Here is a 15,899-nt window from a genome sequence, read left to right as displayed (position 1 = left end):
AAACCTTACCATAGAATATCTGTACTCTGTGTCCTTCTTCACTACCGAGCGAACCCTCTGTAGACAGGAGTCTCTGTAATTAGGATCAAACAGAATATTATGTACACATATGATCACATTAATTAAAATTACAATTCAATACACAAGAATTTTCTGATGGTGTACATTCTATGTTGTAAGTTAACAGACTTTTCTGATAGTGTACATTGTATGTTGTAAGTTAATAACAGATTTTTCTGATAGTGTACATTCTATGTTGTAAGTTAACAGACTTTTCTGATAGTGTACATTGTATGTTGTAAGTTACTGACAGACTTTCCTGATAGTGTACATTCTATGTTTTTTTTAATAAGTTACTAACAGATTTTTCTGATAGTGTACATGTTATGTTGTAAGTTAAAGTTAACAGACTTTTCTGATAGTGTACATTGTATGTTGTAAGTTACTGACAGACTTTCCTGATAGTGTACATGTTATGTTGTAAGTTAACAGACTTTTCTGATAGTGTACATTGTATGTTATAAGTTAACAGACTTTCCTGATAGTGTACATGTTATGTTGTAAGTTAACAGACTTTTCTGATCATGTACATTCTATGTTAAAAGTTAACAGATTTTTCTGATAGTGTATATTCTATGTTGTAAGTTAACAGACTTTTCTGATATTGTACATTCAGATGATTCTAAGTTGTGAGTTACTAACAGATTTTTCTGATAGTGTACATTCTATGTTGTAAGTTAACAGACTTTTCTGATATTGTACATTCTAAGTTGTGAGTTACTAACAGACATTTTTGATACAAAATCATAATGGTGGGCATATAGTCTTACCTGCGCTCCTTTTTATGGAATACAATAAGGAGTATACACACGAGGATGGCCGCACCAAATACAGCCATCACCGTGCCTATTGTTTTCCCCTTATTAACCGCTGCTGCAGCAGCATTCGCTTTCGATACATCTGTTGGTGGAACAATCTCTCTAGGAATATAGAACAAATTTATTATTTCTGATGTAGAGTCAGTAATCTTTGCAGGAATATAGAACAACAATGTAAGTATTTCTGATGTACAGTCAGTAATCTCTCCAGGAACATAGAACAACAATGTAAGTATTTCTGATGTAGTCAGTAATCTCTCCAGGAATATAGAACAACAATGTAAGTATTTCTGATGTACAGTCAGTAATCTCTCCAGGAATATAGAACAACAATGTAAGTATTTCTGATGTACAGTCAGTAATCTCTCCAGGAATATAGAACAACAATGTAAGTATTTCTGATGTACAGTCAGTAATCTCTCCAGGAATATAGAACAACAATGTAAGTATTTCTGATGTACAGTCAGTAATCTCCCCAGCAATATAAAACATCAATTAAAGTATTTCAGTCAGGTGTACAGTCAGTATTCAGGATTATCAATATTTACGATGTCAAAAGATTTTTTTAAAGAAATACAAAAACACACTCTACTCATACAAACAGAGTAATTTATATACTTACACTTTAGGATGTAAACAAGCAACTGGATTTTCCCACAGAAACATATGGACACAATCTTTTGATCGTGACAACAGTATTGGTGAATTCTGTGGATAAATGACACACTACATTTGATAACTTAGTAATTGACTTTATATAAAGTGATTTATAACTGAACAAAAAAAAATTTCAATGAATGAGAAATTTCTAGATATAGCATTGTATCATACTAAAGACAACTGAAAGCACATCTACTACAAATTGACATTTTGCATGTTATAAAAGGGTAAAAACTGCTCTCAGTGATATTTGAGTGAACCTGGGGGTGATTGTACATAAAACTTGTAACATCCCGTTCTTTAATACATAAAATAGAATATCTTAATATGTTCAAATCATTAATTGCATCTAACTTCAGGCACTGTGAGAATTAACAAAAGGATTTCTTTAATTTGAATTTCATTTTCATCACCTTGATGTCCATATACTTGGTGTCTAGGTGTATACATACATATATCAGATGACAGAGACCCGTATATCTAAACTGATGAATGTATGATAAATATCTTTATCGGACTATTATTACAGTGGAATGTGATTATCGATATGTATGATAAATATCTTACCGAACTATTATTACAGTGGAATGTGATTATGGATATGTATGATATATATCTTATCGGACTATTATTACAGTGGAATGTGATTATGGATATGTATGATAAATATCTTACCGGACTGTCATTACAGTGGAATGTGATTATCGATATGTATGATAAATATCTTACTGGACTATCATTACAGTGGAATGTGATGATGGATATGTATGATAAATATCTTACCGGACTATTATTACAGTGGAATGTGATTATGGATATGTATGATAAATATCTTACCGGACTATCATTACAGTGGAATGTGATTATGGATATGCATGATAAATATCTTACCGGACTGTCATTACAGTGGAATGTGATTATGGCCTTGACTTTTTTCTTCCTGTCCGTAGCACAAATTTTATCTGACTCGTATTCAGCTTCCAGTATACCATCTACACAACAAAGAAATCACCAGGTACATTTAAAAACATACTGGGCTTTACTAAACATGTGTTAGAGCCAGTCACTTCACTGAATACCGTAAATATTTGTGCATAATGCGCAGGTATTTTTGAGGTTCATTTAAAAAAAAAGCTAGTGTTATCCTTGTTAAATTGCACATTTATACACAACATACAAGAAAAGTCATAGATAAAATTCGAATATGATTTATTACTTTTAGATTTCTCAGCAACATGAATTACAATCTTAATTTTGGCTCTTCTTGGGGGCTACTCACCATGTTGTATACATTTACTAAAATATAACCATAACTTCATATTAAAAACACATGATCCAATTAATTAATTTGATATAACCTGTAAAGGTAGTTATTATCTGAATGGGGAAAAAAGAATTCCCTGGAATTCTAATGGCCATGGGGAAAAAGAATTCCCTGGAATTCTAATGGCCATTGAACAAGGCAAATCTCCACTAAGTAAGGTAACCTGGAACAGGTTACATTAAACTAAGCCCTGGAACAGGGTAAATCTCTAAGGAAGGTAACCTGGAACAGGTTATATAACTAAGCCCTGGAACAGGGTACATCTCAACTAAGGGAGGTAACCTGGAACAGGTTGTGTAAAGAAAACCCTGGAACAGGGTAAATCTCAAATTAAGGGAGGTAACCTGGAACAGGTTACATAACTAAGCCCTGGAACAGGGTACATCTCAACTAAGGGAGGTAACCTGGAACAGGTTATGTAACTAAGCCCTGGAACAAGGCAAATCTCCACTAAGTAAGGTAACCTGGAACAGGTTATATAACTAAGCCCTGGAACAGGGTACATCTCAAGTAAGGGAGGTAACCTGGAACAGGTTACATAACTCAGCCCTGGAACAGGGTAAATCTCTAAGGGAGGTAACCTGGAACAGGTTATATAACTAAGCCCTGGAACAGGGTACATCTCAACTAAGGGAGGTAACCTGGAACAGGTTAAATAACTAAACCCTGGAACAGGGTAAAGGAACTGGATGGTTACATATATATACTACAAAACTACAACAAAATAAACTAAAGCCGCAAGCTACTAGTGACTAGAATAGGTTGAAACAAAACATAATAAACCTGAACACAAACATAATATGTGGTGAGTAGCCCATATAACTGCATGTGTTTAATGCAACAAAAACATCAAACTAAGATAGAGATCCAACAATGACCTCAAACATAAAATCAATTACTATATGATTACAATTCTATGTTAAAAGTTACATGTTTACACCTGATCAAGATTTATTAAATACATGACTATATATATCGCTACCCTATGGTGATGACCTGGGGATGGTGGGTGGGTACGATTCAACGACAAATGTAATGCTTGTATAAATTCACGTGCTGTCCCTTTCACAATTCCAATTTTAACTGTTCTATTATATTTACTTGGCTCTCATTGGTTGATTCTGGTCACGTGTTACCTACTTCTCTACTAAATTTGCATATGCGCAAGATGTAAACAAACCACTGTCTATTCATCAAGTAAGCCACTATTTATTCTCTAATATACTTGATCAGAATAATAGAGAATTTGATAATAAAATAACCTGTTAGTGGATAACCAGTAGCTAGCAATATATATATATATGTTGTGTATAAACTCAAATTAAACAAATTTCCATTTTATACACAACATACAAGAAAAGTCATAGATAAAATTCGAATATGATTTATTACTTTTAGATTTCTCAGCAACATGAATTACAATCTTAATTTTGGCTCTTCTTGGGGGCTACTCACCATGTTGTATACATTTACTAAAATATAACCATAACTTCATATTAAAAACACATGATCCAATTAATTAATTTGATATAACCTGTAAAGGTAGTTATTATCTGAATGGGGAAAAAAGAATTCCCTGGAATTCTAATGGCCAAACGAATGAATTGTGCTGTGTGTGTATAGCAACAATGAATGAGAGCCCCAAGAACCATAAGTGCTGTTACAGTCTCCATAAATAAACAAGTTGAACGTTATCACTTTCTGGCAAAGCTCTGGATTTATAAGGTGATTTATTTAGAATTATGAATTAACTAATTACGGACACATAATTTCAAGTTTTGTTTGATGTTAATTGAGTCCATCGTTTTGGACCTGAACATGGCAGCTTGCTCCAGTGAGACTGCATGTGTGCGGAATATGTGTGGCTCACAAACAACTAACATTAATCCACATAATTGCTGATAGATATACAATTTGAAGGAATTAAACATCTAACTATTTATTTCCTTGATTATTTGTTCAATATTTACTTACTAAATGCTTTATACATCTAAGTATTAAATCATAATTCTACTATCGAGGGAAATGATTACAAATCTTGCATCATATTCATGACATCTATGCATCTGACCGGCAAAGGCTTGTACCTGCGTATAGTGACAATGGATTTTTTCTGTCAAATTTCAAAAAAAATTCGCACTATACACGAATATTTACGGTACACAGCTCAGTGATCCTAATCTAGCTCAGTGTAACAATATCTTGTTACCATGTCGACACAAAGCCTACGATCAAACAGTTTAATACATCAGTATTGGGCATAGAGATTTTTTGCTAGATTCTAGGAGCTTTCCTGATAATCTGAGCGCTTTTTTTGACCAGTGATAAACTTTCGTGATTATTGTTCAGCTTAACACATTATCAATGAACTGTCTAGATAACTAGTTATTTTACAGGATTTCTGGTTAGTAATGGTTTTTTAGGTAACAGGTAGACTTTCAGGGCTATTTTAAGCTTTGCTGATTATTAACATGAGGTAGTTTCTTCTACTCTGTGTCTCTTACCTTCAAAAGAAAACTTTCTCCTTGAGTATGCTCCGATACTTAGTGCTGGGGATGAGGTGTCACTGAGACATACAACAGAATCTGTGCATGTACCCGCGGCACCCGCAAGGTCAAGGCTGTAGTAACTTGTGTCACTAACAGCTATTTTGGATGGCCTGCAAAACACAAATGTATAAGTTGAATACTAGGAAGTTGGCTTAATCATGCTTTGAGTGGATATGAAATGTTTCTTGGCTAGATTGATAACTGTATACATAGTACATAGCACAGCTGGATTAATGATGTAAATCAAAGCCAATGTAAAGCATTGCACAAATCTTTCACCTACACAGCAAGCTTAGGCTTCCATTGAATATGGCCTTTCAGATGAAATTTTACACAAAAACACTTATCTAGATCCCTCCTACCTGTATATTATGGTAAGTTCCTAATGGGAGAGAAATGTCAGCTGATCCTTACCCTGCTAGGTCCAAAGTAAATATTCTTCTCATCAACCAGCTTTTATAATGAAGATCTCCATTAAAACAGTGAGGTTAATTTTAGCCAACAGATTATTTTCTCTACTTGAATTTAGAGTTTTTGACAGAAAGCTATTGGGTAACATGTTCCCTTACAGAAACAATGTGACAGGGAAGACCACTATTTACTCCAGTTTTACTATTTATTTCTCAATATTGTCAATATACTTTTGAACCAATAACCTATCCCAGAATTAGTTATTACCTTTCATCTTGTGTCTGTTTACCTGTGTTGGTAACTTGTTTACCTGTGCATGTCACAGTTTACCTGTGTTGGTAACTTGTTTACCTGTGCATGTCACAGTTTACCTGTGTTGGTTACTTGTTTACATGTGCATGTCACAGTTTACCTGTGTTGGTAACTTGTTTACCTGTGCATGTCACTGTTTACCTGTGCTGGACACTTGTTTACCTGTGATGGCCACTGTTTACCTGTGCATGTCACAGTTTACCTGTGCTGGACACTTGTTTACCTGTGCTCCTCACCTGATTTATTAAAGTAAGGCTATCATGGAAGTCTCTTCACTTAACTTACCCAAGTTTATTGAGGTAGATTATGCCTCCAGTTTCTGGGTCAGTCACAGCCCCGTCCTTGTCTTTAACTGTTTGACTGAAATGTGCATCATAATACAATATACAAACAATTTCCCTGATAACTTAAGTCCTAAAAAAGTTATTTGTTACATTTCAAAATTACTTGCTCATTATCCTGACAGCACAAATACTGTACAAAGAAAGAATAGCAAACTAAAATGACACATTTAATGAAAAGCCATTGTAAAAATTGATTGAACATACCATGAAGATTCTCTTAAGGTTGAAAAATAGGAGATTCTTTTTATTAACCTGTTACAAAATAATGGACTGATAATGATACATAGTATATATGTTGATAACATAAAATCAAAGCTTGTTGAATGTGTACCTGTAGTGCTTGTAGTAATGTTAATAACATACCTAATGATACTGCAGGCAACCTTGGATTTCCAGTGAAACTCAAATACGCATTCACCTTGATTATCCCTGAAAATAACCCATTAACACTGTAAAGTTGTCATTAGATTTTGCAGGGTTAATATTTTGTAATATTGTGATTTCATGTTTAAACAATATTTCTGTCCTAACAAATGCTATCAATGATATACCTAAATTTTGTTTAAAATCTTATTTGACTGTAGTTTCATTTTTACAATTACAAAATATATGATAACCATCATTATTCTTTTTGACAATGAGTCAAATTAAGGAATGAGCCCCTATCCCCAAACTTTTTCCATATAACAGTATATTGTTTTCTTTTCTCATTGACAATGAATAACTTTACTTGTTGACAGATTATGCATGGGCTGGTTAATATAGATTCATAGTTTCTGGACATATTTACATTTCTCTTCAAAAGTATAGCTAGGCAAATCCTCTATATCCTTTGTGATAATATTTGTGTAAGACTACATCTATGATATGGCTATAGTTACAAAACAGCACTTCAATTGGTATACTTTATTTGGTACAATTGAATTGTACCCTTTAATTGTTCCCTTTAATTGGTACCCTTTAATTTGTACAATTGGTACCCTTTAATTGGTACAATTGGTACACTTTAATTGGTACAATTGGTACCCTTTAATTGGTACAATTGATACACTTTAATTGGTACAATTGATACACTTCAATTGGTACAATTGATACACTTTAATTGGTACAATTGGTACACTTTAATTGGTACAATTGGTACACTTTAATTGGTACAATTGGTACACTTTAATTTGTACAATTGGTACACTTTAATTGGTACAATTGGTACACTTTAATTTGTACAATTGGTACCCTTTAATTGGTACAATTGATACACTTTAATTTGTACAATTGGTACACTTTAATTGGTACAATTGATACACTTTAATTTGTACAATTGGTACCCTTTAATTGGTACAATTGGTACCCTTTAATTGGTACAATTGATACACTTTAATTGGTACAATTGATACACTTCAATTGGTACAATTGGTACACTTTAATTGGTACAATTGGTACACTTTAATTTGTACAATTGGTACACTTTAATTGGTACAATTGGTACACTTTAATTTGTACAATTGGTACCCTTTAATTGGTACAATTGGTACACTTTAATTGGTACAATTGGTACCCTTTAATTGGTACAATTGATACACTTTAATTGGTACAATTGATACACTTCAATTGGTACAATTGATACACTTTAATTGGTACAATTGGTACACTTTAATTTGTACAATTGGTACCCTTTAATTGGTACAATTGGTACACTTTAATTTGTACAATTGATACACTTCAATTGGTACAATTGATACACTTTAATTTGTACAATTGGTACACTTTAATTGGTACAATCGGTACACTTTAATTGTTATAATTGGTACACTGATGATTACTTTTTCATTTTTTTTACATTGTAACTAGAGTCATCATCTTACAAATAGTCACTTGACAAACCTCTCAATATAAACTGGGCCTCCAACTGTTTTTCCACATGTAAATTTGATCATAGTTTGGGCAGGAGAGTTGTCACTTCGTCGTTTTGTGCTGGAGCAAGCTGTGTCTCCTTGGAAGTACTGAAGTATCAGTGTCTTCTCATCAGCTGAAGATATGAAATTTAAATATAGATATAGAAATAACCATGTACAACATTTTGATAATGGCATTTTATAAATCCATCAACATGACAGTTATAACCCAAGCCTCTAGCTCGGTAATAAGGCTATTTATTTATGTTTTACTTGTAATGACAACCCTGTCTGTTCATCTGTCCTACTTACTGTCCATGGTGAGTTTCTATGTACAGACAACCCTGTCTGTCTATCTGTCCTACTTACTGTCCATGGTGAGTTTCTATGTACAGACAACCCTGTCTGTCTATCTGTCCTACTTACTGTCCATGGTGAGTTTCTATGTACAGACAAGCCTGTCTGTCTATCTGTCCTACTTACTGTACATGGTGAGTTTCTATGTACAGACAACCCTGTCTGTCCATCTGTCCTACTTACTGTTCATGGTGAGTTTCTATGTACAGACAACCCTGTCTGTCTATCTGTCCTACTTACTGTCCATGGTGAGTTTCTATGTACAGACAACCCTGTCTGTCTATCTGTCCTACTTACTGTCCATGGTGAGTTTCTATGTACAGACAACCCTGTCTGTCCATCTGTCCTACTTACTGTCCATGGTGAGTTTCTATGTACAGACAACCCTGTCTGTCTATCTGTCCTACTTACTGTCCATGGTGAGTTTCTATGTACAGACACCGACCGCTGTCTGTCTATATGTCCAGTTACTTACTGTCCATGGTGAGTTTCTATGTACAGACAACCCTGTCTGTCCATCTGTCCTACTTACTGTCCATGGTGAGTTTCTATGTACAGACAACCCTGTCTGTCTATCTGTCCAGCTACTTACTGTCCATGGTGAGTTTCTATGTACAGACAACCCTGTCTGTCTATCTGTCAAGCTACTTACTGTCCATGGTAAGTTTCTATGTACAGACAACACTGTCTGTCTATCTGTCCTACTTACTGTCCATGGTGAGTTTCTATGTACAGACAACCCTGTCTGTCTATCTGTCCTACTTACTGTCCATGGTGAGTTTCTATGTACAGACAACCCTGTCTGTCTATCTGTCCTACTTACTGTCCATGGTGAGTTTCTATGTATAGACAAGCCTGTCTGTCTATCTGTCCTACTTACTGTACATGGTGAGTTTCTATATACAGACAACCCTGTCTGTCCATCTGTCCTACTTACTGTTCATGGTGAGTTTCTATGTACAGACAACCCTGTCTGTCTATCTGTCCTACTTACTGTTCATGGTGAGTTTCTATGTACAGACAACCCTATCTGTCCATCTGTCCTACTTACTGTCCATGGTGAGTTTCTATGTACAGACAACCCTGTCTGTCTATCTGTCCTACTTACTGTCCATGGTGAGTTTCTATGTACAGACAACCCTGTCTGTCCATCTGTCCTACTTACTGTCCATGGTGAGTTTCTATGTACAGACAACCCTGTCTGTCTATCTGTCCAGTTACTTACTGTCCATGGTGAGTTTCTATGTACAGACAACCCTGTCTGTCCATCTGTCCTACTTACTGTCCATGGTGAGTTTCTATGTACAGACACCGCTGTCTGTCTATATGTCCAGTTACTTACTGTCCATGGTGAGTTTCTATGTACAGACAACCCGGACGGTCTATCTGTCCAGCTACTTACTGTCCATGGTGAGTTTCTATGTACAGACAAACCTGTCTGTCTATCTGTCCAGCTACTTACTGTCCATGGTGAGTTTCTATGTACAGACAACCCTGTCTGTCTATCTGTCCAGCTACTTACTGTCCATGGTGAGTTTCTATGTACAGACAACCCTGTCTGTCTATCTGTCCAGCTACTTACTGTCCATGGTGAGTTTCTATGTACAGACAACCCTGTCTGTCTATCTGTCCAGCTACTTACTGTCCATGGTGAGTTTCTATGTACAGACAACCATGTCTGTCCATCTGTCTTACTTACTGTCCATGGTGAGTTTCTATGTACCGACAACCCTGTCTGTTTATCTGTCCTAGGTGAGTTTCTATGTACCAACAACCCTGTCTGTCCATCTGTCCTACTTACTGTCCATGGTAAGTTTCTATGTACCAACAACCCTGTCTGTCCATCTGTCCTACTTACTGTCCATGGTGAGTTTCTATGTACAGACAACCCTGTCTGTCTATCTGTCCAGCTAATTACTGTCCATGGTGAGTTTCTATGTACTAACAACCCTGTCTGTCTATCTGTCCAGCTACTTACTGTCCATGGTGAGTTTCTGGGTGCTGATGAGCCCTAGTCTGTTCACATGTCCACTTGGGGTCTGACGCCATGCTGCTACCATGTGTGGGCACTCCTCAATATCAGTGGGGCCATTGGTCACAGACTGACAAATGTTGATCCAGTATCTGTTTTCAGACAATTAACACTCATTAACACAAATACCATTATTTCTCTAAAACAATAATATCTTTTCTCTATTTCTGTGTCCAGATCTTATTTGTTGAGGCAGAATGATTTAGGCTTTTGGTGACATTAACCTTGACCTGACCTATCAGTGACCTTGAGCTCACCTGTTGCCCTTGGTATCTGTGAGATTCCAGCCCCCTGTTTCACTGGACAGCATACTGAGATCATAGCTTTGGTAATTGAAGCCAAGAGAACATGCGTCTGCCACTCTGGGGCACACAACACATGTTCTCCAGTAAAACAAAGCCTGACACTGACCAGCCTGAAAATAAACAATTCACATTCATGTATGCATAGAGGCTATATAAAGACAAAGATCACATTACTGAATATTGGTAACTGTGATGAAGGCAGGAAAACTTCAACCCAGAAACATAAATCTCCCCTTATCATAAATCTCCCCTTATCATAAATCTCCCCTTATCATAAATCTCCCCTTATCACATACTGTCATCTTCTCCACTAATGTTCATTTCCTCCTAGATAATTGAAATGTGCACTTAAGTTTTGAATCCTATGAAAATTCCCTTCAACTGAGTAAAATAAGACATCACTTGCAGACATTCTGCTGAAAGTTTTCTGACTTACGGCCAAAATATGAGGCTGTGATCTATGTAAAACAGATAAGCAGAGATACAACTAGTATATGGAGTCCTCCTAGGGTAGGTGTACATTTTTGGATGACCAATACTAGATTTAATTTGATTGGATTATTGTTGATTTAATAAGTACTCACGTAAGTGTACTTCGGTTGGCCAATTACACCAGATGTATCACAGTCAAAAGTGATGACACTTTCCCTTCTTCTATTCCCTGAAAGATACAGAACCAGATATCCATAGACAATAGTGACAGTTAAGATAATAGTCACTCATCTTGATGGGTATTTGCTTGAAATAATCTTTATATATACAATGTATATATTTATTATTTTTCTTGATTTTTCTTGCCCAATTATTGGATAGAACTGTGTCACGTGGACATCTGTAAAAAGTATATTGACTTGATAGAAGCAAAAAAGTTGGTAAAAAAGGTGTATTGCATAGTTATAAATAGACATCAAGGGGAATCCCCACCGTATATCACTTTGAAGCTTGAATGGTGCATCAAGTCCATCAGAGTCAAGCGCTCTGAAGACCTAGTTACGAAGCAACGCTCTTTTGGCAAAATGGACAAAGCAGACGTAAGGCTAACAAACGGCCGAAAACATCACGATTCCCCTAGCTCAGTGGAGGAAATTAAATCCATATTGGATAATTTGGATACTGTTGCATCATCAAAATGGTGAACTCTGAGAGTGACTTTTTTTGTATGAATATTATATACTATGAAGTCATTGATAACGACCTCTGTCTATTCTCAAACCTGAATATAACAAAAAATTGTATAATAAATAGTAATTGTGGTCTGTACAGTGTTTGTTTTGGAGTTGTCATATTCTAATAATATTTTATCTTATATTGATTATATGACAATATATAGATGATAAATTTGTAGTAAATAAAGTGAATCCATATTATAAAGTAATGTAGGAGATAGAGCCTGGACGAACTTTTTCTCTGATGTAGGTCAAAGGTAAAAAATGTAGGTCAAAGTGACCTACTTTTTGACACATGACACATTGCCTTACCTAGGCGAACCCATATCCCAAGCATGAAGTTTCAGTGTCATGTAGTGTAGGAGATAGAGCCTGGGCATAGTTTTTCTTTGTTGTAGGTTAAAGGTCAAAATGTAGGTCACGGTGACCCTTTTTTTTTTTTTTTTTTTTCAAATCTCCAATGTGATATTAGCCATAGATAAACCTACCACCACATGTATCACCCTGTGTATACGTCAGCTGTATGACTTTGCCTGTCTTTGACACTGTTCTGTGAGCCACACTACCATAGGAGACCCCTTGAGTACTGTTGGTACGACAGACACCTGCTGTTTCACATCCAGGTAAAGCTGTGTTCACTTTCTCACAGATGTTCAATAAATATGAGAACCCATTTTTTGCCATCTGTTTTGATAAAAAAAAAGTACATATATTCAACAAGAAGTCAAAAATTAAGATAAATGTCAATGTATTAAAATAATTTTGTGGTACCCAAATGAAATTAAAGTTTGACCATGTTAAATCCAGTTTCCATGTAATTGTAAAACTAAAATTTGTTCCTTATGAATCAAAATTTGACCCTATTAAATTCAAATTAGACCTTGTAACACTTCATTTTTATCCCAGTGCAGCTGAAATTTGAGACAGTGTTATTGTTTGCTTGTTTGAGTATTTTAACATCAACTTCAATAATAAACATATCATATATCTGGCATATGAGTAAAGTACACAAGTACACAGCAGTATTAATTTGTAGGTTTATAATTAATTTGTTAAGTTAACATATTTTGGAATACTACTCTAACGGTACCTACCGGTTCTGGTTTCTTTAATGTTTTGAAGGACGTGAGGTTGTAGGTGTTACCAGTTTGTGGGTCTTTGTATGAACAGTCCTGATTGACCTCAGGCTGTAGACTTGTGTCATCACGGCTACACACAACAGCAGTATCCCACAAAAACACATACTGGCAGTCCGATACTTCTTGCAGAACAAGGCCAGCCTTGATAAAGGAAACATAAAACAAGACTTTACCGACACCTGGTAGTCCCACATAAATATCGCTCTCTATTCGGGAAATGTAGAAATAACGTGATTTTCAAGAAAGCACAGGTTTATATTTCAGTAAAAAATATCAGATTCTGTAAATCATGAAATAAAATTTTTCAATGGGCCTGTTTGTTTATGCGGACAAACCGATTCGTCAGTTTTTAATGTAATATTTCAATCATATATCTTGACGGACCTGCAAATGTTAATACAGGCTTTTGAAGTCTTTTTCAATACTTGTCTGAAAATAAAAAATAGCCAGGTCCGTCTTTATTTCATAAACGAGCAACACCGGTCCAACTGGTGCAACCGTTTGGACAGCAAAAACGGAAACTGCCTATGTTTCCACCGATATAATTTTCTGTTCAAGATCGAGATAGCAAGATTTTCAAAATGGCAGCTATTTTGAATGTCACACAAGTCAAATTTTTGTATGAACTTATGACTGAGCCCTACACACTGTAGTACATAGTAATAGATGTTCCATCTCTATATAAACATTAACCAGTGACAGAAAATTATCTACAGACTAATTAATGACCTGCCATGACATCCCTGGTAGTCACTTAATGTCTTCAACGATAGAGCTAGCAAGTTTTTAACATCTGTCATTTTAGAGGGGGACCACTCCATCAATTCATTATTAATTTTTTTTCTGCCAAGAATTTATCTAGAAATTGGAGTTTCAGAACACTATAATCATGAATTTTGGGCATCAGGATTTTGTTTGTTTGGGTTTAACGGCCTATTGATGGCTGTGGTCATTCAGGGCCATGGTGATTCATTCACTACCTTATTGGCCATCAGGAACAAAATGTTAAATTTGCAAACAATAGCTGAAAACATTGTCTTCTGCTTGAAGAAAACGTTACTCACTCTAGATACTTTAGGGTTACACATGAAGATAATCTTGGTTGACATATTTTTGGATGGGTTTGTAGAGCACACATCTCCTCCATCATAAATCAAGGTCACTTTTCCTGTGCTTTTATCCAACACAGGAGGACCTGTTACTTTTCCCAAACTCTGAAAACAGAAATATTTTACTGTTAGAGCCTAGATTTTAATTTATACTGTAAACCTTCTAAATTTGACATGCTCAGACTTTAGTGCAAAATGAAATTAAAACAGATTAGAGGAATGATGAACCAACACACCAACAATGGTTGCCATAGAAACCAATGTAGATATATAGAGTAATGCTTGCAGCACAAAAAAATGCTGAAGAAAGATTACTGTTCTATTTATGTACGTTTACAGTTAGCATCAAACAATAATTGAATGTCCAGTAACCTGATAAATTCTTTACAACTTTTTAGTACTATTGTCTATCAATCAAATTAACAAGGCTAACAGTAATCACTTTCTTTACTGCACATAACCAAACAAATAAGATTTGGAAGTCTTCTCAGATTGATATGGGTAGGTAAAACATTACATGCGTTATCAGTTTTGCAGTCAATAAATATAAATGTGTTTAATAGGGTACTTGAGTATTATGTCTGTCTGGTATCTGTGAGGAAAATTTGGTAGATACTATCAGGAAGTTAAATGAAGTTGTCACAAATAGATTCCTGCTGATAGGTACTTTGGAGAGAACTATTTTTAGAGCATTCTCCTTCTGGTGATATTTCTAGGACTTCTTCCCATCGGATCACCAATAGATGTAGTATCCTTATAAATGAATAGTGTAGAAAAAGATTTGCCAGAAACTGAAGATTTATGACTGTTTTAACCCATCAGTAATACCTGTGGTTTCCCGCCACTCTGCAGCATACAGGCACTAGCTTGCGGAGGACAAAAAGTGCCGTAAATGGGGTTTAAAGGTCGGCAGATGTTAATGTAGTACGAGACATTCTTTCCATTCGCTACCGAAAGAGAAAAATATTGTCCAAATGGCTTCACAAGAGGTGAAAGGTCAATTGTTCTGTCGTCACTATCAACAGAACATTTTACCTGTAAAATATAAGAAAAGGAAAAGAATGGTCACTTTGACTTTTTCCCAAAATTGTCATTTGAATCATAAAGGTAGGTGATCTGAGAAGTGAATCAAATATTGAAAACAATCAATGTGAATTGATATAGATTTCCCTTCAACTTTGATACATTGACTTTATTAAGTTAAAACTAAGGTTAATAATAAATTAAAACTTCAATTAACTCTCACTGACACTTCATCTTTAACCTCAAACTCACCTGGGTCAAACACCACTCTTAACTCAAACTCAGGTTTTTAATATGAGGTATCTTCGAGTCAGAACAATATTTGTAACATTATTTGATAGGCTGGCTTATGAATGTTTATATGATTTTGATTGGCTGATATGTAAACATTTTACTAA

General features: G+C 35.3%; 1 protein-coding gene and 1 long non-coding RNA gene across 4 annotated transcripts in view; both read right to left on the bottom strand.

The window, feature by feature from the left end:
• The window catches only part of LOC117327515 (cation-independent mannose-6-phosphate receptor-like), a 51,143-nt gene that overhangs the window by 13,137 nt on the left and 22,107 nt on the right, over window positions 1-15,899 (bottom strand). For all 3 annotated transcript variants that reach the window (XR_004532662.1, XM_033884545.1, XM_033884546.1), the window contains exons 27-41: window positions 15,307-15,513; window positions 14,434-14,583; window positions 13,325-13,510; window positions 12,719-12,914; window positions 11,649-11,725; window positions 11,017-11,174; window positions 10,706-10,851; window positions 8,360-8,504; window positions 6,842-6,907; window positions 6,420-6,494; window positions 5,367-5,521; window positions 2,430-2,530; window positions 1,501-1,586; window positions 831-980; window positions 10-73 (exon numbers count right to left, since the gene is read on the bottom strand). Coding sequence is in view for 2 of the 3 variants with exons in the window: in XM_033884545.1 (XP_033740436.1) it covers window positions 10-73; window positions 831-980; window positions 1,501-1,586; window positions 2,430-2,530; window positions 5,367-5,521; window positions 6,420-6,494; window positions 6,842-6,907; window positions 8,360-8,504; window positions 10,706-10,851; window positions 11,017-11,174; window positions 11,649-11,725; window positions 12,719-12,914; window positions 13,325-13,510; window positions 14,434-14,583; window positions 15,307-15,513 (1,962 nt within the window). In the remaining variant the exon portion in view is untranslated. The remainder of the gene's footprint in view (window positions 1-9; window positions 74-830; window positions 981-1,500; window positions 1,587-2,429; window positions 2,531-5,366; window positions 5,522-6,419; window positions 6,495-6,841; window positions 6,908-8,359; window positions 8,505-10,705; window positions 10,852-11,016; window positions 11,175-11,648; window positions 11,726-12,718; window positions 12,915-13,324; window positions 13,511-14,433; window positions 14,584-15,306; window positions 15,514-15,899) is intronic.
• On the bottom strand, window positions 2,731-4,496 carry LOC117327519. The gene is made up of 2 exons (XR_004532663.1): window positions 3,207-4,496; window positions 2,731-3,144 (listed from the first exon to the last, which is right to left on the bottom strand). It is a non-coding gene; the product is annotated as an uncharacterized LOC117327519 (long non-coding RNA).

Source organism: Pecten maximus, chromosome 5, assembly GCF_902652985.1.
Source record: "Pecten maximus chromosome 5, xPecMax1.1, whole genome shotgun sequence".
Classification (NCBI taxonomy): domain Eukaryota; kingdom Metazoa; phylum Mollusca; class Bivalvia; order Pectinida; family Pectinidae; genus Pecten; species Pecten maximus.
Note: the sequence above shows the minus strand (reverse complement) of the source record. Positions and strands in the feature narration are given on the sequence as shown.